The sequence below is a fragment of the Aspergillus niger genome (assembly GCF_000002855.4).
Source record: "Aspergillus niger supercontig An01".
In the NCBI taxonomy this organism is placed as follows: Eukaryota; Fungi; Ascomycota; class Eurotiomycetes; order Eurotiales; family Aspergillaceae; genus Aspergillus; species Aspergillus niger.
In genome coordinates this window covers 515,820-541,662 of record NT_166518.1, presented here as the reverse complement: position 1 = coordinate 541,662, position 25,843 = coordinate 515,820, and the positions used below count along the sequence as shown (strand labels likewise).

At 50.1% G+C, this 25,843-nt stretch overlaps 12 protein-coding genes across 12 annotated transcripts; 6 read left to right on the top strand and 6 right to left on the bottom strand.

The window, feature by feature from the left end:
• Window positions 1-673: 673 nt before the first annotated feature.
• On the bottom strand, window positions 674-2,878 carry An01g02260 (uncharacterized protein; the record flags this gene model as incomplete). The annotated part of the gene is made up of 5 exons (XM_001388627.3): window positions 674-1,617; window positions 1,673-2,020; window positions 2,095-2,293; window positions 2,341-2,656; window positions 2,709-2,878. 5 exons carry the CDS (start codon window positions 2,876-2,878, stop codon window positions 674-676), a joined length of 1,977 nt encoding a protein of 658 aa, XP_001388664.3.
• Window positions 2,879-3,881: 1,003 nt separating this feature from the next.
• An01g02250 (uncharacterized protein) lies at window positions 3,882-6,894 on the top strand (the record flags this gene model as incomplete). The annotated part of the gene is made up of 3 exons (XM_059746362.1): window positions 3,882-5,328; window positions 5,388-6,017; window positions 6,107-6,894. 3 exons carry the CDS (start codon window positions 3,882-3,884, stop codon window positions 6,892-6,894), a joined length of 2,865 nt encoding a protein of 954 aa, XP_059603107.1.
• Window positions 6,895-7,222: 328 nt separating this feature from the next.
• On the bottom strand, window positions 7,223-8,331 carry An01g02240 (uncharacterized protein; the record flags this gene model as incomplete). The annotated part of the gene is made up of 2 exons (XM_059746357.1): window positions 7,223-7,918; window positions 8,023-8,331. 2 exons carry the CDS (start codon window positions 8,329-8,331, stop codon window positions 7,223-7,225), a joined length of 1,005 nt encoding a protein of 334 aa, XP_059603106.1.
• A 787-nt stretch (window positions 8,332-9,118) lies between these two features.
• Window positions 9,119-9,912, top strand: An01g02230 (uncharacterized protein; the record flags this gene model as incomplete). The annotated part of the gene is made up of 2 exons (XM_001388624.1): window positions 9,119-9,641; window positions 9,707-9,912. 2 exons carry the CDS (start codon window positions 9,119-9,121, stop codon window positions 9,910-9,912), a joined length of 729 nt encoding a protein of 242 aa, XP_001388661.1.
• A 936-nt stretch (window positions 9,913-10,848) lies between these two features.
• On the bottom strand, window positions 10,849-11,802 carry An01g02220 (uncharacterized protein; the record flags this gene model as incomplete). The annotated part of the gene is given in 2 exon segments (XM_059746343.1): window positions 10,849-11,172; window positions 11,295-11,802. Coding segments are annotated over 2 exon segments (832 nt in total), but the record flags the coding sequence as incomplete, so codon positions are not given.
• Window positions 11,803-12,705: 903 nt separating this feature from the next.
• Window positions 12,706-13,956, bottom strand: An01g02210 (uncharacterized protein; the record flags this gene model as incomplete). The annotated part of the gene is made up of 2 exons (XM_001388622.1): window positions 12,706-13,415; window positions 13,485-13,956. 2 exons carry the CDS (start codon window positions 13,954-13,956, stop codon window positions 12,706-12,708), a joined length of 1,182 nt encoding a protein of 393 aa, XP_001388659.1.
• Window positions 13,957-14,240: 284 nt separating this feature from the next.
• On the top strand, window positions 14,241-14,769 carry An01g02200 (uncharacterized protein; the record flags this gene model as incomplete). The annotated part of the gene is made up of 2 exons (XM_001388621.3): window positions 14,241-14,569; window positions 14,664-14,769. 2 exons carry the CDS (start codon window positions 14,241-14,243, stop codon window positions 14,767-14,769), a joined length of 435 nt encoding a protein of 144 aa, XP_001388658.1.
• A 212-nt stretch (window positions 14,770-14,981) lies between these two features.
• On the bottom strand, window positions 14,982-16,015 carry An01g02190 (uncharacterized protein; the record flags this gene model as incomplete). The annotated part of the gene is made up of 2 exons (XM_001388620.1): window positions 14,982-15,909; window positions 15,975-16,015. 2 exons carry the CDS (start codon window positions 16,013-16,015, stop codon window positions 14,982-14,984), a joined length of 969 nt encoding a protein of 322 aa, XP_001388657.1.
• A 444-nt stretch (window positions 16,016-16,459) lies between these two features.
• On the top strand, window positions 16,460-17,314 carry An01g02180 (uncharacterized protein; the record flags this gene model as incomplete). The annotated part of the gene is made up of 2 exons (XM_001388619.3): window positions 16,460-17,115; window positions 17,278-17,314. 2 exons carry the CDS (start codon window positions 16,460-16,462, stop codon window positions 17,312-17,314), a joined length of 693 nt encoding a protein of 230 aa, XP_001388656.3.
• Window positions 17,315-17,503: 189 nt separating this feature from the next.
• An01g02170 (uncharacterized protein) lies at window positions 17,504-18,443 on the bottom strand (the record flags this gene model as incomplete). The annotated part of the gene is made up of 3 exons (XM_001388618.1): window positions 17,504-17,788; window positions 17,876-18,102; window positions 18,206-18,443. 3 exons carry the CDS (start codon window positions 18,441-18,443, stop codon window positions 17,504-17,506), a joined length of 750 nt encoding a protein of 249 aa, XP_001388655.1.
• Window positions 18,444-20,528: 2,085 nt separating this feature from the next.
• On the top strand, window positions 20,529-22,100 carry An01g02160 (uncharacterized protein; the record flags this gene model as incomplete). Its single annotated transcript, XM_059746307.1, has 1 exon — window positions 20,529-22,100. The coding sequence occupies one exon, from the start codon at window positions 20,529-20,531 to the stop codon at window positions 22,098-22,100; it is 1,572 nt and encodes a 523-aa protein (XP_059603104.1).
• Window positions 22,101-22,971: 871 nt separating this feature from the next.
• Window positions 22,972-25,198, top strand: An01g02150 (uncharacterized protein; the record flags this gene model as incomplete). Its single annotated transcript, XM_059746300.1, has 5 exons — window positions 22,972-23,552; window positions 23,664-23,793; window positions 23,843-24,543; window positions 24,592-24,756; window positions 24,808-25,198. The coding sequence occupies 5 exons, from the start codon at window positions 22,972-22,974 to the stop codon at window positions 25,196-25,198; spliced, it is 1,968 nt and encodes a 655-aa protein (XP_059603103.1).
• Window positions 25,199-25,843: the final 645 nt, after the last annotated feature.

Below are 25,843 nucleotides of genomic sequence, written 5' to 3'. Positions count from 1 at the left end.
AAAACAAAACAAAAACTCGGATGATCAATTTGAGCCTGAGTTTCCATGTATGGCGACCCAACAGGCCGGAACCGAATAAGAATTCATCCCTGTGAGAAAAAGAAATGAAAAAGATGTGCCAGTGGACTGGATTTAATTTTTCTTTTTTTCTGACTCATTCCTTTGGTGCGTGCATGCAGTGCATATGCATCGTTGCCTTCTTGGCGGATAGGCAGGTAGGCAGCACTTACGAAGGGAGGACTTGCTGGTATGTTAGGTCGGCGTATTGTGTTATTTTACCAATTTTGTTTTGTTATATTTCTTGCCTTTTTGTTTATGATGTAAGTAGCCATATTGAGGTATTAATAGCCAGTCGGACTTATTCGGTTGTGTTGGTAAGGATTTAATGGCTGGCAAGAAGCGGAAAAAATGCACGTAGCACTATGTCGTCATATTCGTGTGGAAACGTTGGATATGCTTGTTATCAACACAGTAGCCCGAAGGATTGTGTAAGTATGACTCAAAACTTCTGATGATCTCAACTGTATTATATTTCAAGGCTACAACAAATGACATGCGCTGAAATTTTTGTTGATACCATGATTCCTCAGCATTGCCAATTACTAGTACTACCACGACTAACCCGAACTATTCTTGCGTTACACCTTCTCTTTTCGGAAAGAGGTAGACTTCGCTACTCATATTCCTCACTGTACATATCCACCTTGTACATTGCCTCGTATGGATTGACCTCATATCTTCCTGCAGTGTCTGCCATGTCTTCTCGACGGCGATCAACTTCGTCCCAAAATGCCTCTGGGTTGCGGAAGCCTGCGTCTGAAATCCTCTCGTTGGTTTCTGACACATACACGCGACACGCTTGAGGCACACCACTGGCGAGCCGACTAATACCTGGGCTCGTAATAAGTACCTTGAACGCCGTTGCAATGTCCGGATCAATCGTTAGGCTGAATAATCGCTGGACAACATACTCCATCTCTTCACGCCATTCTCGCACCTCGAATAACGAAGCACCGTCGACAATGCAGAAAAGAGCAGAGGAGCGGTTCTGGATTAGCATTTCCCTCAATGTCTCACAGAGGGTGGGAAGGTCATTGTGATACAACGCTTCTTCCCTCCGCCCAAAGGTCAGGAAAAGGAGATCATAATGGCCGTCTGTATCCAGAAGCAGTTGTATGATAAGCGATTTGACAAGACCGACAGGCCCTGCCATGGGCTCCCCGGCCAGATTGTGCAATCCACAGAAGAAGAACAGAACTTGGCAATGCGCTTGCTGTAGTAGCTCGTGGACAAGCACACAGCAAAGGAGGCTGAATGGAGAACATCTCGCCATTGCATAGTTGTCACAATTCCCGTCGACGTGGAGCATGTCTGGCTGGTCGGAACGGATCCAATCTTGGAATCGCGGCATACGGAGAAGCTGCTGAGCGTGGGTTTGAGCAGCCATATCAATATCCTGACCATCACGGCCAGTATCATCGAGATCTTGGATAAACTGCTGTCGCACATCCTGCTCATTCAAACGAAGGAAGAAGTATAGGTCGCTTCTGGGATACCCTTGGCGCGTAATCTGCCACTGTCGACTCTCTCGTTGCATGTTTTCCTGGTTTATCTGCCCTGAAGTGCAAGGTCAATGCCTAAGTTGAAGATAAGTGGCACTGAGAGAACCTACACTGCGCTTTCTGCAACTCATTCCGGAGGACCTGCTGCATCTGCTCCGCGAAATTGCTCGATGGATTGTTTAACTGCCTTTCCAGCCGAGTCATGACCTCGTGGCGAAACCCACGCACGTAATTCCCCAGATCTGAGTTTTGCTGGATTACTATTTCCTGCTCTGTTGCAAGGTTGTCCACGATAGGCTTGATATAAACTACCCCCTGGTTTGTATCTACCTGCAGCCGATCGCGCACGAACTGGAGATGTTTGTCGAGCTGAGTCCTGGCCCGCATGAAGCGTTGGTTGACGTGTCCAAGCGATTTGTCTGCATTTTTGACCCTCAGACCAGAAATAATCTTCCTCCCTGATTTCAAGCGCGCATGTTAGTACGGGACTGTATTGGTGTCATATCCGCTGCAGCTAGAAGCCAACACCTACACAGTGATACATCCACCAACGCTGCAATCGTGCCTTGAATTCTGGCGAGGAGAGCCAGATAAAACTCGTACAGGTAGGTCTTCAATCCCTCCTCGTCCTGGAAAAGAGAATGGTAACGGTCGGTCCAGAAAATGATATCTGGAATTTCAGCGAAGAATGCAAGAATGGCTTCCCGCTGTTCGCTTCTTCGCGCTGCCATCTACTTCAATCAGTATGCACGAAGCCAGTGACACGGAGTGTACTAACACCAAGGACTATCTTGAGCCCGCCACAAGCAATGCTAAAATACTTGTCATCCGGCAAGAGGTCCAGCCAAGGGTTGAAATCCTCTGCATGCTCACCGAGCTTGCGAAAGGCCCTTCTAGCAAGCCCTTTCCAGCCAGTGGCGCTGTGATTGTAGTCTTTCTCGACCGCTTGGACAATATTAACCACCTCTTTCCAGCTGTGCGCGCCATATATATCAAACCTCCCCCCACCGTGGCCATCGCCATACTCACTAGTACCCTTTGTCTCGTTCGAATAGCATTGGATAACTTGGCAGAACTCATCTACCTCGTCGACACTATTATAGAAGGATCAGAACCTGGTAAGACAGGAGCACTATATTGCCTCACTCTTCATCAAGTTCTTGCCGGGTGTCCGCAAGATCGATTTGGGCTGATGGCTGTGGCTGGCTCCTGTTGGAAAGCGGCAACCGGAGTCGGTGGCTATGTCCTCTAAGCCAGCTTTTTGCCATGTGAGTTTCTTGCTCCGGAGTCATTCTAGGCATCAAAGACGGCTCCATTCTTGCTTGCGATTATGATGGTTCTTACTGTTCTTCTCAGAGCTACCATTGCCTCTGTTATCCGATCCACCATGGTAGATATGCGTGTGGGCCTCAGCCGTCTTACCCATCTATTCATGGCTCCCGCGTGATCAAGCTAGGTTGGCTAGCACACATAGTCCAGCGCACAAAGATAGGTGCAGCCGAATCACTTCCCTGCTGGCCTATAGGCGGGTGAATCTCGTGCTTGTGGCATTTTTCACGCTGTCAAACGCATTGGATGGATGCCATACACGAGACTTTCGGCCTGACATCTTCAGCCTTCATTGACATTCGAGTGGCTGGAACTCTACGTATCCACGGACTTATCCGTACAACAAGGTCAAACTGATTAGCAAGCGGAGTCCGGCCCGCGGAGATATACGAGAGCATTCCCTACTGCTATAGATACGCTGACGTGCAGATGGATCCCTCCATGCGGTCTTACAGGCGGGGAAGCCGTGCACTTGCGGGATTTCCCACGCTGTTACTGGTGCCAGATGCCATCTCCAGGTCTTTCAGCCAGCCACTCTCAGCTCTGCTCATTTGGGAGTGGCTGTATTCTGTCTGTCTCATGCACTGAGGGCACATGAAGAACGCCATCCCATGAAGCTGAACGAGCGTTGCATATTGGACACGGTCTCGCCATGTAGTTCATGCACGGTAGCCCGAGACTCCGACTCCGGGCAGGGATAGTTCGTGTTGACTGTCAATCCTCAGCCTTTCATTCGCCAACTTCATTTCCGAGGGTCCGAACTACGATAAGCTTCGTTCTGGATGGTATGCAATACTATGTCTTTCCTGGCCTGAACGCACGTCTCCTCTCAACTGTCTCAATAGACGTGTGCTGAGCCTACATGCGTATAAAGTCACACTCAGAAGAGCCGTTTTCAAATCATGGTCTTTGCCCTTCAATGTGATCTCTTTATTTTTCAGAAACGCTCGCCAGTCGATCTAGTTCATACCTGGAATTATTAATTCAAACATGGCGACCATCACTGAAGAGCCGATAGTGGCAATCCCGGTCGATACTCCTACGAAGAATTCGAGCCACGACTCCGCTGTGGAGTTGTTGAAAGAGTTGCAGGACCTTCGCGCGAGAATTCAAAGTCTCGAACAAAGCAATGCTAAGATAACCGAGAAAGCTGCAAACGATAAGGGTGATAACGACCACAGTCGTGATGACTCTACATCCAGCGATGCAGAGGACGAAGAACCCAAGCATTACCCTTGTGATGACTCCGATGATGTTATTATGGATCTCCGTTACGTGAAATGGAATGAGTTCAAGACGATGTACGCCGAGGAAAAACGTCATGTCATCGACGTCTTGGAAGGCCCTGCGCAGTACTGCTGGCAACAAACCGAAAGAATCATCCGTCGCTTCGGTGACTTTGCCCTGATCAGGGGTGAGGAGGGCGAAAATACATCAGAAGGAGACCCAAAGCCCAAAACAGATACCGGTGGCGCCGAAGACGATCTCCCAGAGCGTATTCGAATTAACTCCAGTCTTCTAGCGTCCCTTCTGAAGGATATTGTTTCCCGAATTGATCAGTCTGCCCCGTTTGTCGTGTTACGCCCATACAAAATACTCGTCGGATACGACCAGGAGATACGCGAGCGGCATCGACAGCTCGCAGCTAAATGGCGAATAGGGAGTGGGCATGAGGAGCTCGATGACCCTACACTTCTAGAGCCAGGTAAAGAGCCAATTGATTCTCGTCAAGCCTTTCGCGCACTCGACTGCCTTGTCAGTTTCATGGATCGTCATCTCAGTCCGGTAATAAGCCGTCATCGTGCTCTACTAGATAACTTCGCTCCAAGCCCATCGACACTTGACCCAACAATCTCTTTCAGCAATCTATGGTACCTATTCCACCCAGGTATGCAGGTGGCTTGTTGGTTCACTCCGGAGCAAAGTGCACCACATGTCCAGCCAACCAATCGTCCAAGTATTTGGAAAGTACTGCAGGTCTCTGAAGGACGACCAGTCTTGAACTCCAACTACTCTGGAAGGGTTAATCATTTTATCATTCGACTTTATAAGATTGGATATGATGGGGAGCGGTTCGGTGTGCTTTCACGAGACTTCCATCTTCCTCACTTCAGTGGAGAGCGCTCGATTCGGTCTTTGGGGATAGTCCCGACTCGATTTGTGGACGACTACCAAGCGCTGCGCGATAAGTTGTTGAAGCAAGGCGAGCTCTTTGCTACTTTCGCCACCCCACAACATCGTTTCTATTCAGGATCCACCCTAACGTGTCATGTGGATGGCGCATCCTGCCCGGGGAGTTTTAACAGGCGGACCGACTACATAAAGGGTAATATCATTGTTGATTTCAAAACAGCCCGCAACGAAGACCAGGAGTGGGTGCCCAGCTTGTCAATTCCCAGTACCATGGGAGGAACAGGAAGTGAAGTTCAGAAACTTTGTATGTCCGAGTGCTAGCGAACCGTGAGACTAAGGACTATATTCGATCTTTTTCCGAAGCGATCTACGACGACGACTGGGTGGATGTAGAGTTAACCAAGGACTTCATTCGCGATGATGCCTTCCTGGCTCGCCAAGAATCTGCCCCAGAACAGCAAGTAACCAGGAAGGAAGTGTGGAGCGATGATGAGCTTGTTATGATGCCCGACCGTGCTTGCGCATGGGATCTTCATCGCCGTCGGTGGGCACTTTGCGATCTCGAACGCATGCGTCCTGTTCCTACTGACGATGGCTGGAAGAATCTCAAATTGCGGCCTGGTCACAAAAGAATGCTCTACGCACAGGTGAAGCGCCATTTTTCAGATAGGAAGTCGAAAGAGGACGGAGAAAGCCAGCAAGTTGATCCTGATGTGGTCAGAGGAAAAGGAGAAGGCCTTATCATCTTGCTCCACGGTGAGCCGGGTGTAGGCAAGACGTCGACTGCTGAATGTATGGCGGCTTGGCTTGAAAGACCACTGTATCCGATCACCTGCGGTGACTTGGGAACAAGCGCGGAAGTAGTGGAAGACAAGCTAAATCGTATATCCGCCCAGGCTGAGGCGTGGAATTGCGTCCTGCTACTGGATGAAGCCGATGTCTTCCTTGCGGCGCGCAGCAAAACGGAGTTGGAAAGAAATGCAATTGTTTCAGGTGAGTGTTCGCCTTCATTTGACAGGGCCTCTCAATCTTACTGACCTTGCGAACGAAAGTGTTCTTGCGAGTACTAGAATACTACAAAGGCTTATTGTTCCTCACCACCAATCGAGTGGGCTCCTTCGATGAAGCCTTCGTCTCTCGCATCCACCTGGCCCTCTACTACCCCGGGCTCAACAAAGGCCAGAACCACGCCATCTGGGAAATGAATTTGGAAAAAGCCAAAGCGCGAAAGACGTCATTGACCATCGACATGGACCCCATCCTGGAGTGGGCTGATGCAAACTGGGAGCAGAACAGTAAATCCAGAACGCGCTGGAACGGGCGACAGATCCGCAACGGATGCCAAACTGCCATCGCGCTGGCGGAATTCGAGGCCGAAGAAACGTCCAAGCCGGTGTTCCTGCAGGTTAAGCACGTCCAGCAAGTAGCAGCTGCATCCAAGGAATTCTACGACTACGTCTCGCGGGTCCTCGGAGCTGACATGGCGCATCGGGCTTTTGTTGAACGCCTACGATTAGACGACTGGCCGTCCAATATGCCAGCCGATCGGGACTTGTACAGAGTATCTTCCAACTATAGCCCATCGATTCGGGCTCCGGAGGAGATCACGTCGCCTCCGAGAAACCGACGTCGCGGCGGTGGCCGAGCAAATGATCTCATAAGTAGCTCTGGTGGAGGAGGCGCTCCTCGAACCGCCAATGTCCATCATCAGTGGCAAGCTGGTAGACATGACGAATTTGATGAATTGGCCTTCCAATCGCCTCAGAGGCACCGGATGCAGAGGACTCCAGAAACTACTGGGCGCGGCATGTCGGACATACATGGCCTGCCATATGATGATGAGGATGAATTTCCTGATGATTTTGAGTAAAGAAGTAGTCTACCAACTTATTTTGTGGTCCTGATGTCTAATTGCATGGTAAAAGTTTTGATCTTATGAAGGGGGAAGAATTCGTAATCCTACCGAGGCTCTGGTTACCAATTACTGGTACTACTGACACAAGATATACCTTTAGGCGGCTACTTGTGATCGGCGTGACCTTACAGTCTACTCGGTCATAGATTAGCCAAACTATCAATAATAGTGTAAAAGCCCCTCTCCGTGCGTAACGACATTCCTGTGGACAGCAATATCAGGGACATAAGTCATTGTATATTAATCGCACGAATTACTATAAAAGCAGAGCACAATTATCCGACTAGACTCTCAACCTCCTACTCACCCCCTCCGTCCCAGCCGCCTTCTCATAGTCCACCGGCCCCAAATCCACCCTCCTCCCTAACGCCCTNCTTATCACCCAATCCTTACTACTAATCTCCTCCTCAACCACCCCCTCCCCCAACGCCGGAATCCTATCCGACTCCAACCGCCGCAAAGGAACCTCATCCTCCGGCCTCGCAAAATACACCAGACTATACCGCGTGCAACCCGCCTGCTGTCCCGGCGGCGCAACCACCCGATGGATATTCGATCGAAACAGCCCGTTAGTGAACTTCACCATTGCATCACCTAGGTTGATAATAGCATGGCCGGATAGCGGACGCACGTACGTCCATTCTGCGTCCGCTCCGGGAGGGAGGACTTGCAGGCCTCCGATACGGTTGAAGAGGATGGTGACGCTGCCGAAGTCGGTGTGTTCGCCTAGTGTGGGGTTCTGAGTAGCGGTAGGGGGGGCCTTGATGAAGCGGATTTGGTCACCGCTTGGGGCGGTTAGACGGTGGAGGTCGGGCAGGGTAGATGTAGGAAGAGAAAGGCTATCGCTTAGGATTGAGAGAAGGAGAGTCACGATGTCGTGGGAGGTTCGGACGAATGATTCGAGAAGGGGACGGGATTCCTGTAGGATTGGTGGGGATGGGAGAGAGGGAGCGATGTTCAGGATATCGTCTTTGGAGACCTGCATGTGGGTGTTAGTATGTGGTTGGATTGTAGGATGGTATAATGGGGGATAGGGACATTGTAGAACTCATTCCCGTCTAGATTGCCCTGTCTGTCTGCTACCATGGCACCTTGCGCTTTGTATCCATAATAGGATTTCTGGCTGGCGAGGTCGTATTTCTTTTTCTCGTCTAGGGGTAGGTCGAATAGGCGCTCGCCTATTGGGAATAGCTTGTCTGCGTTGTTGAGCAGGTTGGTGCCCTCGTTTGAATCGCGGAGATCGAGGTAGAAGAAGCCGATGTCTTTGCAGGCTTGTAGGAGGTTGTGGGTTTCCGTGATATCGTGGGCTTGTAGTTTGGAAAGTGAAAGACGGAGGAGAGGAGCTGTGGGAATGTCGGATGGGAATGGAGGTAAATTGTTGGTTTCGGACATTGTGGTAGTAGATGATGTTGGCTGTAACCTCTGGCAGTATTGTCTTAGCTCGACACTCAGTATATATAGTAAGTGACATGCGGGGAAGACATTTATGCCGAGGGATAACTAATCGGCAACCATAATGTGATGCAAGCGAAGAGACCAGACTTCCAGACATACCAGCATATGTTTGCTTTGAGTCAGAGCTAATTTGTTATATGAGCGGTACATCGTGCTATTTATCTATATCCGAGGGTTTCTTTGCTGCATCGCTTAATATTGTGCAAACGCCGGCGGCAGACAAGAACCAAATGCTAGGGCTTTATATGCGTGGAATCCGGTTGGTGAGCCAATTTGAGAAAATTTATAGTAGCTCTGATGCAGAAAGTCGTCTTCAGATTAGCAATCACTATAATATCGTCAGAATTGAGCTATAGTCTGTACCAATCGAGTCGTGGGCGATGCCCCGATTTAGCTACATCATGTCACAGCTGGTGTGGGAAATCACTTAAATCTCATGAACTTCCCTTAATTGACAAAACTTAGACTCTAAACAAGCCATATCAGCGGAAGGAATCGTATAAGAATCGACTATCGTTGAGTGGATGATAGATGCAGGACTTTGCATACGTCGCAAGCCAGTGGACCCCAACCCAATCAGCATGTGATCTTATCAGGAACCGATAACCACCAAATTTCCAACACCATCACATCGTCACCACCACCACCAAACCACCACTCCATACCTCCGTCCAACAAACCCTCAACATATCCACCCCATTGCACAGGAAGGGATTCGGAAAAAATGACAACCCCCAAACCCCACATCGCACACACGCTCCTCTCGCGCGCGCACTCCCCCGACACAGCCTCGCAACTCTTCACCGAGCGCATAAAACAAAAGCCTCTCTACGTGCGTCCCACGTCCCCAACGCCCGCCGACAACCGCTCGCGCCGGCGCCTCCATCGCCTCCGCAAGAAAGAGTATTTCCTCCGCAAACAAAAGCCGCAGCCTTTATCCGCGCGTCAGAAGCGCGCCTCGGGCCTCTACAACCTCCCCAAGGAAGAATGCAAGTATGCGGTTTTCCAGGAGCTGCATGCCATGTGGGTGCGGTATATGCAGGATATGCTAGACTTGGGGGCAAAGAAATTCAAGCCGCCGATGACACCGTTGTCGCATGGGAGTAAGCTCTCCAGTGCGGATTTTCATGGCGCGGAGGTGGAGGTTGTAAGGAGTCGGTGTGAGGGGAGGGTCGGGGTTAAGGGGATTGTGGTTAGGGATACGAAGTTTACGTTTGTGGTTGTTACGAGGGGGGATGAGGTTAAGAGTATGTTTTATTCTTTTTCTTGATGAGGTTTGGTTTGTGTGTTGCTAATGTGGGTGTGAATCTAGCTATTCCGAAGGAGCAGACTATTTTCCGGTTTAGTGTGCCTTTGCCTGAGGCGGATGATGCTGATGGCGCGGCGGTGACTGGGGAGACGAGCGCTGATTCTGCTAAGAAGGAGCTCGTGTTTGAGCTCCATGGCAGTCAGTTCCAGAATCGTCCGGTTGACAGGGCGAACAAGAAATTCAAATGGCGGAATGTGGATTATATCTAAGCTGTTGAGAAGATGGAAGATTCATATGGCAACGATCGCTCGATCGTTTAAAGTGGACTGCACGAGTGAACGGTCAAGGGAGACTATCCTGCAGAGCTTGGATCCACTAATTCAGTCTGACCATAGCCGTGGTAGACTACTCAAGGCTGACGCGCCAGGGGACGCAGCATCGAGATCGCTCCGTCTGCAGCATGTTTGACGGAGGCTTCACATCAAGCAGGCACGTGCTATGGAGATTTCATTCCCATATGGTGATCCCTATAAGGGAGCACCTCCTACGAAGGCACGAGGCATTATTCAGCCTCGCACTGGCACCTGATATTTGATGGGAGGATTGATGATCCTCTTCTACCATGTGAGCGAGCCTTGCTCTCGAGTCCTTGGAGCGAACCAAGACAGACTGCCATGCCAATTTGGTCCAGCAGGATATCAGGCTTGAGACACGCCCTTTGTGCAAAAGAGGCCGGGACCCTTTTGATACGGTAGCTATTACAGGAAGTGTACGCCGGAATAATAAAGAATGTATAGTTGATGATATGTTTCGATTTGATCTCATCTTTGTAGTTTACCCATGGCAGGGATCTTCAACGCTGGAGTGAGATCGATCAAAGTCCTGTATGTCGGACTGTGCTGCCTGGGGTGTCTGCTGGAGAATTCGACAGCTGTAGACCAGTTTGTTTAGCCTTGCCAGATAACAGCTCTACTAGCTGTACCGATGAATGGCTGCTGCAATCAAGCCCGTATGCATTTCTGCCAGACTTGAGAGCGCATGAAGGTAATGCGCAACGCCGCACAACTGCTTTTGACGTTACGCTTCTGTTCCACTGAGGCAAGCAGCTATCAGGCATATGCTGCAAGCGGTGCGCGCGCGACATGCGCTGCTTAGCTCAGGAGACGACCAATGAAGACCGAAAAGGACGTCGAAAACAGTCCACATCACATTCCACCCCATTCAATGCTGAAAGTCCTCACACTACTGGGGTCTCCAGCATCCGAGCCCTCGATCTTCTTCTCAGCTCCTCCAATCAAGAAACCCTTCTTCACACCAGTACCTAGTCGACCACCGGCAACGATGCTCATCAAATCCAACTCCTCATCCCAGTCAGCAGACACACTCAGGAAGTGTGAATGGAACCGTAAAGGATCACCGGGATAGGCAAGATACTGACACCCGAATCGCAACCCAGGGGATAAGAAGTATCCTTCGGAATGAAGGTGAGCGAATAATGGGTATGAGGAAGGCACATCAGGAAGCGGTAGCTGTTGCTCAGCAGACCACTCATACGGAAGAGGCGGATAAGATGTAGCAGGCGTGACTCCCATGACAGTGCCAAAGGGAGCAGCAGTGGCAGTCGAAGAACGGCGCGACATTTCGCCAGTACCCTCCTGGTCATTTGCGAACAAGTCAACAACCGGGTCTTGAGCAGCAGCCTCATTATTAAGAGGGGCAGGCTGCTGCTCCTGCTGCCTTTCAGCAGACTTTTTGGCCTTTGCGGCCTTCTTTTCTTCTATTTTCTTTAAAGCCTTCTCGCGTTGCTGCTCCTTCCGGTCGTTCTGTAGTCGCATAGCATGCTGGCCTTGAGATTCTAGCTCACGGAGATACTTCTTGCGATCCTCCTCCATGAGGGCTCGCATTCCGTCCTTTTGGACTTTTACCTCGTCTACAATGCATGCTACACCTTTCTCCACGAGCAACCGGGCCTCTTCCGGCATTAGCTTCAATGGCAAGCCCAGGAAGACATTCTGTTGTGGGATTTGAGGCAATGTGCCGCTTAAGACGCCGCAAATGTGATACTCGCGTCTCACATACGTAACTGCATCAATTGAGAAGAGAAAGTAGCTACCCCCAATATACGAGATCGGAATAGGAAGGGTGGGTTCGATATCCATTTTAGCGACTAAGGGCAATTCAATTTATCAAGGGATCTGGTGCGACTGAATGAACGTTAGCGTTCAGCTTCCATGACATGTATGGATGAAACATAAAGCGCAAGAAAATGCTAATCATTTTCGATACGTTTCTCAATCACATATGCTCGTTTTAATGAGATTTTTTAGTTGAGCTTCAGGGGATTGACAGATTATAGTATTTGTATAATCATGCAAGCAAGAACAATTGACGCGGAAGAAAGGGACAGTTGCTTACCATCAATACAACTCAGCATTATAGAGTATCGAATTGAGAAATGATGCTCGTGGACTTGGCCAGCAAATCCAGATTGTCGTTGAATGAGCGATGAGGATGGAAGCGAGAAAAAATATTCGGTGGGGTGGAAGCTCTTAAAGAGCTGCGCGGAAATCACGCCTTTCCTATTGAAGCTAGTGGCATTATTGGTGCTTAGTCATAGAATGTGGGAGAGTTGATGCTCTTCGGAGATTCGTGAAAGCTACCACTAGATGATAAGATCCGTATAATCATTATCGGAAGCTGTTCAAGTGACTAGATTGCCACCCTAAGACAGAATGAGCTTCTTGTTCCTACTTTTTATGGTGTTCTTTGCACCCTTTCTGCTACTCTTAGGTACCACCGGCTCGCCCATCTCCACTGACAAGCCGCTGACAGCTCGAAGCATATCTAGGCTTCTCGAAATTCATCGCACCTCGTCTTCGGACTTATTTCTCAGCATCACCTGCCGGACCTGGACTTGACTCATATGGGAGACACTACCTCCGATCAATGGTCAACACTGGGTCCGCTATGTCCGAGCAGATCGAGCTGCAGAATATGTTGGACGATTCGGATCACGAGGAGTGATTGTGGTCTGGTTTTGGCTGTTCCACCCTTCGTGCAACTTAGAACTCAAGATCCGCCTTCTTTGGCATTCCACCCGTTACCGCTGCATCCTGCCCCTCCTTGTCTCCTTCAGCTGGCGGTAAGCTGAACGGCTTGATTTCGAACTTCTTCCGGCTCAGCGTGAAAGCCCAATCCTGTCCGATGTTCTGATCGCTACCACCGCCACGTTCGTGCAGTACTGGTAGTCGATGGACCTTCAGCATGCCCTGTGGTGGTTCCTCCTGTGAAGTAGCGGCACCCGAGGTTGCGAGAGCATCAGAAGAGTGCGGGAAGGGACACAATTCAATGACACCGTCACTCAACAATTCCATCCATCGCACAAGTCCCGTGGCGCGGGGGAAAAGGGACAAGGGCAGAGTGATCATCGCCGTCACCCGTGCGCCCTGCGCGCTCATCAAAGCCCTGAGGGAGTGTAGGAACGGTAGAAGGTTGTCGGGCTGGCAGGAATCGGGTGGGTATATCGTGGGATTTAATAACGAAGGGATGAGGATGCGATGGACAGTATTTGGCGGGCAAGAGGCAATTGCAGCTTGAAGACGTTTGTGAATCGACACAAACAAAGGCTCGTTCGATGGCGCGAGGGGTATATAGTTCAGGTTGGCTATGGATGGGTGAGTGAGACGTTTCGTGAGGTCAAACGCATGGCAGAATGCTGGTCGCTTGTCCACGTTTGGGTCTGCGGCAGATTGGCTCTGGTCTCCTGAGGGCGCTGCAGAATCGTGTCTGTTAGCACACTACCTCTAAACTCTCACAGTGACAATATGACAAGATAGTATACCTCTTGAACCAGCAATTCCTGCTCCGAACTCGCCCAGACGCTCGTATCGCCAAGCGATCTTCATGCGCTCGCCTTTCCGTTTGTCTTGCTTGTCATCAATAGCATCAGCAGGGCCTAACAAGCCCGGAAGACTTCTTCCCCATTGTTCAGGCATTCCCACGATATGAATCTTTTGATCTTGCACAACACCCTCTGCCGCATAGTATCTTAGCAGTGCACCAGCAAAATCCGTAGTTCCATTCTCCTCAATCAGCAGTGTCTTCCCGATGGGAAGACCTCCATGCCCAGCCAGAAGGTTATCCAGCGACGGAGTACCAGTCGAAGTAGTCGGGCGCCCGTCGTCGGGGGAGGGGCGAACTCCGGGAGTCAATTCTGGCGTCGCAGAAGGCTGTTGCGGCTGTGCGTTAGCATTAACGGCACCGGTGCGATCAGCGCCTGCCGAAAGTCCAATATTTCTCTTGCGAAAAGACATCGTGTAAGGTGGTAGAGTGATTGAAAGCAGTGAACCGAACGGAATACTTTGAAGATTTGCTGCGGGGCAGCTCCCGGAAAGTAAAAGCGGCGCCGCGCTAAAAGTCGAGCAAAAAAGCTGTCCGCCCTCGACTCTTCGCTTTCACCTTCTGGCGCTACCACGACCACCACGCCTCTTGTTGCCAGCGCACGTCTTGTTCCTCCCCGAATACCGTCTTTCGCATAAACGCCTGCATCTCATTCATTTTGCGATTCAATTGAACGCTCAAAGCCACCGCCGCAACCATGTCCGACCCGGTACTTTTCGAAGACACCTTCACAATCACCACCATCAACTCCCAGAAATATGACCGTGTTTCGCGTCTGAGCTGCAACTCCACTGATACCCTCTCGCACTTCACCCTCGATGTCAACTCCGAGCTTTACCCTTGCGTCGTTGGCGAGTCTGTGAACATGGCTCTGGCCTCGACGCTTTCTCTGGATGGCAAGGATGACTCCGGATCGAAGGGCTGGAGAGAGGTTGGAATGGGCGAGCAGACCTTGGCCAACGACTACGATTATGTCTGCCACGGCAAGGTTTACCGCTTCGAGGAGGGTTCGAGTCAGGGTAACATGTAAGATTTCCTGTGTCACGTATCGCGGTCTGTTGCGGACTTCGCGATGTGACCGAGATTATTATCGATCAACAACTGACTAAATCGTGTCTAGGGCCGTTTTCATCTCTTTCGGTGGACTTTTGCTTTACCTCGAAGGTCCTTACAAGAAGTTGGCCCCCTTGAGGATCGACTACGTGTATCTGCTCCTGAAGAAATAGAAAAAAGAAACTTTCACGACCATCACATATAGTGTCCAGAAAGTCTAAGGCGTTGGCCCGTTCTGTCTTGGATAGTCAGAAAAGTCTTTTGCATGCTTGGGGTACTTTGATTGCAGCGCCGGCGTTTGATTGGTGATAGGGTATATCAAATAGAACATTAAATATTGCTTCACACCACATTTCTGATTCCATATATGCGAGTCAGTTGTAGGTTATACCGTCACGTGTGATGCAGTCGGGAACTCCAAGCGCCGATGCATCCGTGCGATGATCTCAAGGTAGTCCGGCTCGTTCTCTGGTGTCAAAATACCATGTCTAATGAAGAAGTCAATCAAGACAACGGCACAGTTGGGCTTGAACTCCCCATTAGCCAGTGCCTTCTTCGTCTCTTCGATAGTGAAAAGATTGAACTCCTCGACTTCAGTGTCGCAAGGCTTGGGGATAATATCCGCCCCGACCTTGACATCGAAAATATACTCGACCTCCGGCTGCACCAGGTCTGTTTCGCCTCCAGCCTTTGCACTCCGGACATACGTGTACGTGACACATCCCGCTGGAGTGGCATTAGCTCTGACAACGTCCTCCGGCAGGGAAGCTTCCTCCATCGCCTCGCGAACAAGGCATTCAAACGGGTGCTCCGTGGTGCTCATTCCACCCGCCACGGAGTTATCAAGCATACCGGGGTATGTCTGCTTGGTTTTCGAGCGCCTGGGAACCCAGATGCGTAGACCATTCTCGTCTTCCACGTAAACGGTCGAGTGCACGCCGTACGAAACGACACCAAACAGCGGGGTAGCAGATCGTTCCATTTCCAGGAGAAATTTACCGCCGGGTCCATAGATAGGATACATTTCATTGCGCCAACCCTTGAGAATGTCAAATGTTCCCAACTCCACTGCCTTACTCAACGTCTTGGCCATGATCTCGCTGCGCTGTTGAGGAGTCGCGTCAGCCGGAGCCAGGAGGGTGACGCTCCGGTTGTCGGAATCAGTCGCCCACCATTCCGAGGGCAAGTCGAACCTCTCTACTGTCGAGTTCAGGATATAACCGAGAATGGCATCGCAACCGGCGACCTTGAAAACATGATAATTCTTCAGGTGCTCAATATAAGAAGCGGGGCCATCTTGGTAGTACGGAAATCTGCCATGCGGATCTGACGATTAGAACCCAAGCGATCGGGACAAAGGATATGGGATAATAATTACCTATCGCACTCAATAACCAGCTCAAGATTTGACTTGCCCATGATGCTAAAAGAACAATCTTAACGAAAGACGTATATACACAAGTCCTGTAGGCTGGTGAGTCACCAATAATAATAATTATAAACTTAGCCGCGGGGATGCCCCCCCTCTGCCAACTGGAAGAGTTCAACCAGCCTAGACGCGGGAGGGAACCCTTATCGATAAGGGCAATAGACGGCCATTTCGTCACCGAGTCTTTCTTTGAGATTCCATCATGGAACGCGCCAGGAAATTCTTCAAAAGCTGGCTAGCTAGCTCTTCTCCGCCTCCGGAAGCTTTAGGACCCTTTTAAGCCATGCGTCGCAATTCTCTCCGGCTGTTCTAGTCCAGCTATAACAATACACATTAAGATTACTATCCCACCACATCGAGATCCAATCTACATGCTCTATACAATACAACAGTCTTAATTTCGTCATCCCCCTCCTCACTGCCAATTGCGCACCATGTTCTCCGTCATCATACCAGACCATCCCTGCCTGACAGACATCGTCGCAGTCGAGACACAACCAAACGGCCAAACCACCAAATTCGCCTTCAATTTCCCCCTTCCGCCCAAACTCACCGAACTTGTCGTCTTCTTTCTCCCCGGCACCGTCCTCCCGCCCGATACCGCCGCTGCTATCTACATCCAATTCCCCGACCCTAACAACGCACCCCAGTTCAAATTTATCGGTGCGCTAGCGAATGAGAGACCATCTGCGATCCTTAAAGTGCAGGCCCCGCAAATCCCAGGACTACAGAATGGCAATGCGATGGCGGGCGCAGCACCAATGGTAACGCTGGGGATCTCGCTTGAACCTGTTCAAGCTGTTGCACCACAGATCGCTGCGCTGGAGGCGGAACAAGCTGGCGGCGCGGGGTCGTCGTTAGAGTTGGTGCGACATACACGACAGCAGAAGGAAATTACTACGAAGGTGCTGGCGCAGAGGATTATTGGGAATGCGTTCAATTTCCTGGCGAGCTTTGCGTCGGAGGATCCGAGCAATAGAGGACAGGAAACTGTTCCGTTGAAGACTTTTCGTGATTGGTGGACGAAGTTTGAGAGGAAGGTGGAGATGGACCCGACGTTTTTGGAGAGGGAGGATCCGTCGGCTACGGGGTGATATAGTGCAGGTATTGGGGTGTGATTGTTTTACTGGGATATTGTTGCTTCGGAGGGTTTGTCAATTTTAAGCGTTTGCATTTCGGTGATGGTTTTATTGCGGATCGGTATAGGATCTGTGGGGTCTGATTTGATTTCGGTGTCTCTGATTATATATAGGTCGCTCTATACCCATCGTTTATGGTCATCTGGCTAGATGCGCTTGGGTTTGCGGTTTTAACCATTTGCATCTTTAGTGGATAAAAGACATCTATTCTTGATCTGTCTAGTTATATGCGTCGCTGGAGCTGAATTTCAGCGGGTACCCAAAGTATTGTTAGCTATGGAGGTATCTCAGCCAGTCCTGGCAGCAAAGTAAAATGTCGCTCTATATGTTCAGGTCTATTCAAATCAGAAGCTTCAAGAAGGCCATGGTAATCGCAATGCCGTCGTGTGGGATGCCTGCGCGATTAAAGGCATCTTCTGATTGTTCTTTCGAGAAGATACCAGCCGCAGTCCGCAAAGTAAGGATCTCGGTCATGATGTCTTCTCTGAATTCCGGATGGCCCTGGACAGAGATCAACTTCCCAGGGACATACATGCCCTGTACTGCACACCTCGGGGAAGCGCCCAGGGAGATGACCTCGGATGGGTACCCGTACGCAATATCCTGGTGCATTTGATGAATGCGCTGTAAACATACTTTGTCAGCATAGAACCCATACACATAAAAGCTATATGCATGCCCTGGTGACGGAGAGAAGGATGGTAGACATACAAGCTTATCCCTCCCGAACAACTCCTTCCCCGTCTCAGTCAAGTCCACCTCACACACTGCAAGTTCCCATCCTGCAGTGTTGCGACCAACTCTGGCGCCAAGCGCACGTGCCAGGATCTGATGGCCGAAGCAAATAGCGAAAATCTTAACGCGCTTGTCTTCGAAAGCTTTTTTGGTGAATTCAACCAGCTTGAGGATCCAAGGGTGGTCCTCAAAGGAATCGTGTTCTAGGAGACAATGTGAGTCACAGGGCGCGCCTTGCAGAGGAAGTGCATGCTGCACGGTGCGCGGGAATTAAGGAAGAGCACGAAGGGTAGGTAGCTAACTCACTTGACCCGGACAAAACAATTGCGTCTACATCCTCCAGGTTGGGGTACTCTTGCGCAGTTACCACGTCCCAGCCGCTAAACTCGAGGCCGGTTTCTGGGTCTAGCTTATCGGGTTGTCCTAGTGCTGCAGCACTTTCACGCAGCAGGAGTGAGAATACGCCGCGATAGCCTCCATATTTGTTGTTTACTTTTTCGACTGGGGTGTCGCATTCAAGGATGGCGATACGAAGCGGGGGCATGGTGGTGGAGGGAGGGGTAATTCGGTGATTCGAAGACGGGTTCCGGAGAGGAAAGCAGCTGCAGGAGCGGGTTGAAAAGCTGCTACTTACTTATCTGCAATGCAAGCTGTTTGCAGATTATGGTTTGATCTGCTTGTTAGTTATGCGCAATGACTGTGTCGGAAATGGTGGCCTGGACAGGTAATATGGTTGTATGAATCACCGTTGGCTGCTCTTATCGAATGCGCTAGTCTGGTTATCAGAAGGTAGTCCCGCCACCTCCTTCGGATGTGCCTCCCGCTCGGACCGAAACCATCCAGACTCTTCTCATGAGGTTCTATGTCTCTCTTGAAAATCTCTCAAAGACCATGCAGTGTCCTTGATAAGGAGTATACACGGTGCACCTGATAGGATGGCATTGACTAACATCTAGCAAAGTAGTGGCTGATCATGCATCTTGATGCGGGGAGGATGTCATAGCAAAGCGGCCACCGGATGGAACTTGCTTCTTGATTGGAGGTGATTGGATAGTTGAAGAGTAAATCTTGTTCAAGCATTGGGCAGAGACGACTACAAAATATCGAGTTGCACACACCATGCAGTCGGGATTGAACCCTGCAACTAGTCGGTGCAATGTGGCAGGGTTCTTTCAGCAGCATTTACTGAACATGCAAGCTGCGTGCATACGGCACTGTGTCATCTGCTAAGGCTGATCTGTTGACTTGCGCAGTACCGGTGGTTTCTCTTCATCTGTCTCAAAAGAAATAACTCATCCTTGGCTTCGGAAAACGATCGAGCTCGGCTAGTTGTCCGTTGAATGCCATAAGAGAAAAGTACTCATTGGTAGATAGAAGATGGTACCTGGGCCTGACAGTTCGCACGCCATCAGCTCCGCAGATGACACAGGCGACTACTGCACCCCCATAGATAAGTTAGTAGGTACTAAGTAGTCCACTCGGTATTGATGCCTTACCGAGATGTACTCTGCCGGTATCGCTCTGAGGGCCCCCATTCCTATTCAGGTTAGACTCTGCAGGGTGCATACACGGCATGGGGTCCGATGACTGCAGTTGAACCAATCAGCAAGAGTGATTACACGTGATATTCTGGGAGTGGGCCGAAATCGCAGCACGAGCGAGACACTCATTTGCGTGCATCAAGAAGGATCCTGTCCACATGCATACTAAATGCATACTAGAAGATGAGGGGTTGGAGGCAGCAATGCCGCTAACTGCGCTTATCAAATCAGCTTCCAGGGTTTGTTGACTTCACTTCATATCTATCTACCATGAGACTTGAAGAACTTTGACGGGTACGTATGTCAAAATTTTGGGCTCCTCATGCCTCTGAACCAACCAATGCAGCCGTCCAAATCGGTGGAGAATGGGTTGGTCTTTCCGCGCAATAAGGTCCAGGAGGCAAAGGCTGACCGAGTCGAGTCATATCCATAGTTCCGTGCGGGAGGGAATCCACCGTGCCGCAGCGTGCATTCTTTAGTGCCGCAGACCAGAAAATCCCTCTATAAAATTTGTCTCAGCCAGTCTCCCCGACTGAATTACACCTCCCCTTGTAGACTGCTCCCTTTCCTTTCTCTTCTCAACTATCTTTTTTTCCTTCTTTGTATGAACAGAACTTCAGTGGAAATATTCGGCTCCATATACTATGTTTCATGATCTTTAAGTTCTATCCAACAAAAGTCGTATTTTAGAGTGATCATTTGATACAATTTCTTTCACCGCATCTACTCCGATTATGACTTCTCCCCATACAACAGATGGAAAGCCACCATCATTTCTCCCTGCTACTGAGTCTACGCCATTGCTGCATGAGTCATCTCGTCAATCATTATATACAAGTCAAGACGATACGACTGTAGATAAGGATGTCGATCCAAGCCTGTCCTCAACCATCTTCGCCCCCGAAGAGGACCCTGCGATACTTAGTCTCTCTAGAGTCACCTCAATCCCCCAGGGGCTCGAAATTGAACCTAACCTCGAGAGACTCCCTTCTGCCCCCGTGAGCCAGAAACAAGTGCCCGGGGATGCCGAAGATGGAGTTGCCGGTGAGCCTACTGGCTATGCTTCACGTTTCATCAATGTCTCACCGATGAGATTCTGGCTTATCTTCTCTGGTATCTTGATGGGATACGTGATCGGATTTTTTGACTCCACGTTGATGGCTTCGAGTCACCCTGTTATAACCTCCTACTTCCACGCCTCGAACTCCGCATCTTGGCTGTCGACGGCATTCCTATTGACGTCTACCGCTTTCCTCCCGCTGTTCGGACGCATTTCTGACACATTTGGAAGGAAGCCAGTGTATCTTTTCGCCATTGCCATCTTTTTCGTCACTACGGCATGGTGTGCAGCCGCCCAGAGTATGTTCAGCTTCATCGCTGCTCGAGCATTTTGCGGACTCGGAGCCGGTGGCGTATTCTCCATGGGTATGATTCTCTCCAGTGATTTAGTACGCCTCGAATACCGAGGCGTCTACCAGTCCTACATCAATCTCTGTCTGGGTATTGGTGGCTGCCTTGGTTTGGCGTTTGGCGGGTTCCTGTGCGACCAAGTGGGGTGGAGAGGTGCGTTCCTCGTGCAATTGCCCTTCATCTTTGTTTACTTCATCGTGGCAGCTTGGACAACCCCTGCCGACTTGGGCCTGAAGAGGGCGAAAACAGAGAGGAAGAGTTTGACGCAGCTCCTCAAGAGCATTGATCTTGTGGGCTCACTCATACTTGTCGTCGGTGTGACTTCACTGATTATGGGACTAAACCTGGGTGGTAATGTGTTGAGCTGGTCTCACCCCATTGTTATCACGTCCTTGATCTCATCTCTCATCTTAGCTGTTGTTTTTGTTCGCTATGAGCGGACCGTGGAGCGGGGAGTGATGCCAATCTCGTTATTGGTACAGGAGCCTCGCGCCAGCCTCATCTTTGGAAACTTCTTCGGCGCCATCTCCGTTAACACCATGGTCTTCAATGCGCCTCTGTATTTTCAGGCAGTCAAACTAGCTACCCCGACTGACTCAGGTCTCAGGCTAATTGGCTCAACTCTTGCGGTGACAATTTCCAGTGTCTCAACAGGCTTCATCATCACTTGGACTAAACGGCTTAAGCCAACCATCATCTTTGGTGACATCTTTCTACTGCTGGGTGGTTGCGCTGCCGCTTCCATGAGCGTTGGTACGCCTGATTGGCTTGCGATGGTTTGCGTTTCGCTCTCCAGTCTCGGACAAGGATGCTCTTTCCCCTCGCTAATGGTGTCGGTTCTTGCCACTACTGATCAAGAGGACCAGGCTGTGGCCACGACGACCTTGGGTTTGTGGAGAAACCTCGGATCGGTGATGGGTGTCGCAACGAGCAGTTGGATTTTCCAGAACACCCTCGTGTATCAACTTGAAGAGATGGTCACCGGACCCAACAAGGAGGGTGTTATCCTCCTTGTTCGCAAATCCGTCCAAGCAATCGCGAAACTTGATTCAATGCATCAGCAACAAGGTAAGTCTCGATTATATGTACCCGTGGAAGTTAATGACACTAAATCCTTGACTAGTAATCGGAGCGTATGCTGCTGCCCTTCGCGCTACTTTCTTCTCTGCTGCCATCTGGGGTGCTCTTATGCTCCTTCTGCACCTTCGAGTCCGAGTCCCCAAATTGGGAACCAAAGCATGAGAACATGAGCTGCTGATATGCTACAGTACATGGTATTGACCGAACGAATGTAGACGGCGATAACAGATACCTCTCTTGCAGCTGTCATTTTGAACAGCATGTTGCTGAAGACCTCATTGATTTACGACCCAATGCCCAAAAGTTATGGATAAAGGTAATGCTGGACCAAAAATTGCGAGCGCTATTATAAAGAGACTTGATTAGTTTGCAAAGAAATTTATAAGTGAAAATACGAATCCGTGAAAGACACCACATCACGTAGAGACTGAAATAAAATAATTGAGCGGGACCGATTAACCGTATCGCTTCTTTGTTCTGCCGCGGTATTGATCTGTCGCCCTAGACCATTCTGGGACTAGTGTCTCCGACCCGGAGTCACGATTCCCCGCGGATCTTTTGAGACTCCCCGGTTTCTCTCTATTGCCGCATGTTTGTGTGAGTTGATTGCTGACATTTTATTGTCTCTTCTTCTGTTAATCCCTAAGGTATGACTGTGCCTGCGAGATATTGCATACTATCAAACATAAGCTAACATCGTTCTTGCACAGATCAACAACTGTTAGATCGCTTCCAGATACCGGTGCCTATGCATTTAATTTTCGGTGTCACCTTAATAACCTTAGCATCGTGCGCAAATCTTCGATTATTATCTGCCATCCCTGTCAGCTACGTCATTCATCTTATCGGCCCCGAATATCTATGTGAAGTGGTGCTGCGTTAGGAAGCCGGACGGCGCTATAGATCTTGTGGTTGGCAGAATGCTCGGGAGTGACAGTTTCGGGGGCTGAATTTGGGGTTTGCTGATGATCATAACCCAAGACTGGGAGGATACATTGTGGTTCAGGCTTGACGGGTCATCCTTGATCGAAGCAGCCTGAGATGGCTTCAGCTCTCGGCGACCATGTCTCTGTCCCGTCGGACCTGGATCTCTCACTGGATCTGACAGCTTCAGGGCAAATCACCGATATACTTGAGTTTGATCTTGATGAAAATAATTTGGCTGTCACGACCGAAGCCATCACACAAGACACGAGTCCCTCCGATGAGGGCGGAGTGTCAACTCCAAACAGCACATCGCTGGACGCACCGCGCCCGTCAGCCGCCAAGCGAAAAAGCAAGATTGTCCTCGCAAAGCCGAGGCGAGTGCGGACAGGATGCTTGACATGTCGGGAACGTCACCTGAAGTGCGATGAGGCTTTGCACCGATGCCAGAATTGCCGGAAGTCGGGCAGAGTATGCAGGCGTGGAATCCGCTTAAACTTCATAGATATCCAGAAATCGACGCCCCCGCACTGCGTAGTCCGTATACCAGCGACTGGCGTGACCTTTCGAGATGAGTCGCGGCTTATAGCGTCTGAATACGTGGGTGGGTTTGAGAGATATCCCCCCGAAGTGGCGGAACCTTCGTTGGAGAAGGGGAATGCGACAGGGCCTTGTCTGACTCCTAGTCTGAGTGCCTCGTTCGTACATGGCTTCGGGACCCCCCAGTCTGGGAGTCTGGGAGGACCGTTTAACGGCCCAACAAATGCCCCTGCCTTTTACGACCAGAATGCATCATTCGCCCCTTTCAGGTCCACGAAGGAAGGTCATATCAATGCTACAAACCACACTTGTCTCAATAACCCAGAAGAAGTTTACCTGCTACAGGTATTTGTTGAAGAGGTTGGGCTATGGATGGATTCGATGGATGCGGTGAAACATGTAAGTTGTCGATCCTTGCGACGTGGTCATCAGTCGCTTATTTCCATAGTTCACGCATATTCTTCCATTTCATGCACTTGAGGAACCTATGCTTCTTAAAGCTCTGTTGGCATGCGGTGCAAGGCACTTATTCCACGTGGACGCCTCGTACGGAGAGGAGAAGGCCGCAGAACTTCACAATGTCGCCTCGCAATATCTTCTTCGCTCATTACAAGACCCTGATCGTGACTCGGCCCTCTGCGCAACTACAGCGATTCTGCTGAACATCTACGAGTTAATGTCTGGCCGACCGATTCAAGGCATGAGCCACATTGCTGGTGCGCGAGCTTTGATCAAAGAGTGTCACTGGAATGCCAAAACGCCGGGACTGGGAGGTGCTTGTTTCTGGTTGAATGTAAGCATGGAACTACTCAGCTGTTTGCATTTCAATTGGACGCTTTCCTGGGACCCGGACACGTGGGGTGTTGAACTGGATCTGAATCATGCACAGCCAAGTGTTGCAGGCAATGAAGAAGCGTGGACGCACCAGATGGTATTCATTTGCGCCAAGATTGCGAACTTTCGATCGTTAGCCCAGCCGCCAGCACTGGAGGCTGCCAGTGACATGCGAATCAGCCAGCGTTATCAGGAGTGGTGTACTTATAACGAGTGGTGCGATCAGTGGGCTAGAGCTGTGCCGCGGTCCATGATGCCCCTGGGATATATTCATTCGTGGCAGACAAACTCTAAATCCGTCTTTCCGCAGATATGGTGAGCATCGGTCTGATCTATTCGCACATGACTTACTAATATTTATAGGCTCATCAAGCGTTCCACAATCATCGCTCGACTACTATACCACACTGCACGAATCTTGCTTACGAAGACAAACCCCGTTGAGTCGGAGTACAGTGCCGAGATGCAGACTGTACAGCAAAGCCATGCAAGGGATATCTGCGGCATCGTGGCACACTCCAGGGATCGGTACGTCGCCAGTATATACGTGTAACAGGATCAACAACTAATATGAAGCAGTGGAGTCGCAAGTCTATCAATACGTTTCCTCGCCATTGCCGCAGAGTGTCTGGCGACCAGGGAAGCTCAACAAGAAGCCTTAGGTATTCTCGAGGACATCATAAAGCAGACAGGCTGGAAAGCCGAGCACGTGAAGCAGGAGCTTCAGGAAGCCTGGGGCTGGAGTGACTCTCACGGTCCTCCAATGCATATGTCGGAAGATATCCTGGCGTTATTCAACAGTGACCATCCTTTGGCCGCAGATCACGCTCCTGCCCGGCCCAAGGTGCCAGCTGGAGTGATCAATCCGCTCATGGCAACTGCGGACTTTTCGATGGAGAATCATCCATACCAGGACTATTATGTTGCACCACATCGGTCCCTTAGCCATTATCCGTTCGGGGGCTTTTAAACTGGTGTGGCTGTCTCTATTTCGGTTGGCGTTGATGGTTGACTGGTTTGATTTATTGAAGGGAATTGTTTAGATACCACTAGAGTTGTGAGTTTCTGTTTTCGGTACTATCATCTCGTGTATGCTTAGATACGGATATCCTCGGCGACTCATCTAGCAATGGCCGGGAACATGTCATTTATATCCTTAGCGATCTCCCACCAAGTTCCTGGTGTTCGATACTACTGTACTACTATCATCAGAATGATCACCTTTCCTGTGGATAGATGAGGGTTATCTGCCAACAGCCTCTTGTTGTACGACCGAGTTGATACAAGATGCAGTTTGCATCAATCAACAGCTTAAAAGGTGCCCCGCAGACGGGACTTCCAGCCCAGCAGTGCTGATGGCATGCTGATGAATCGCGGAAACAGTTCCGTTTAGGTACTTTGGGCCACCAGCCTGTCAAACCAGGTGGTTCATTTCAATCAGAATTCACATGGACATGTTGATGTCATGACTTGGAATAGAGATAACGAACTCTAAATCCCCAGATCAGAACTCCCCCCCGGCCTGCCTCGGGAGAACCGAAAGACTCCAGATTGCGAAATTGATAACCTTAATATATTCAGAGATGATCCAGGCTCCTGGCTCGGGGAGAACCAA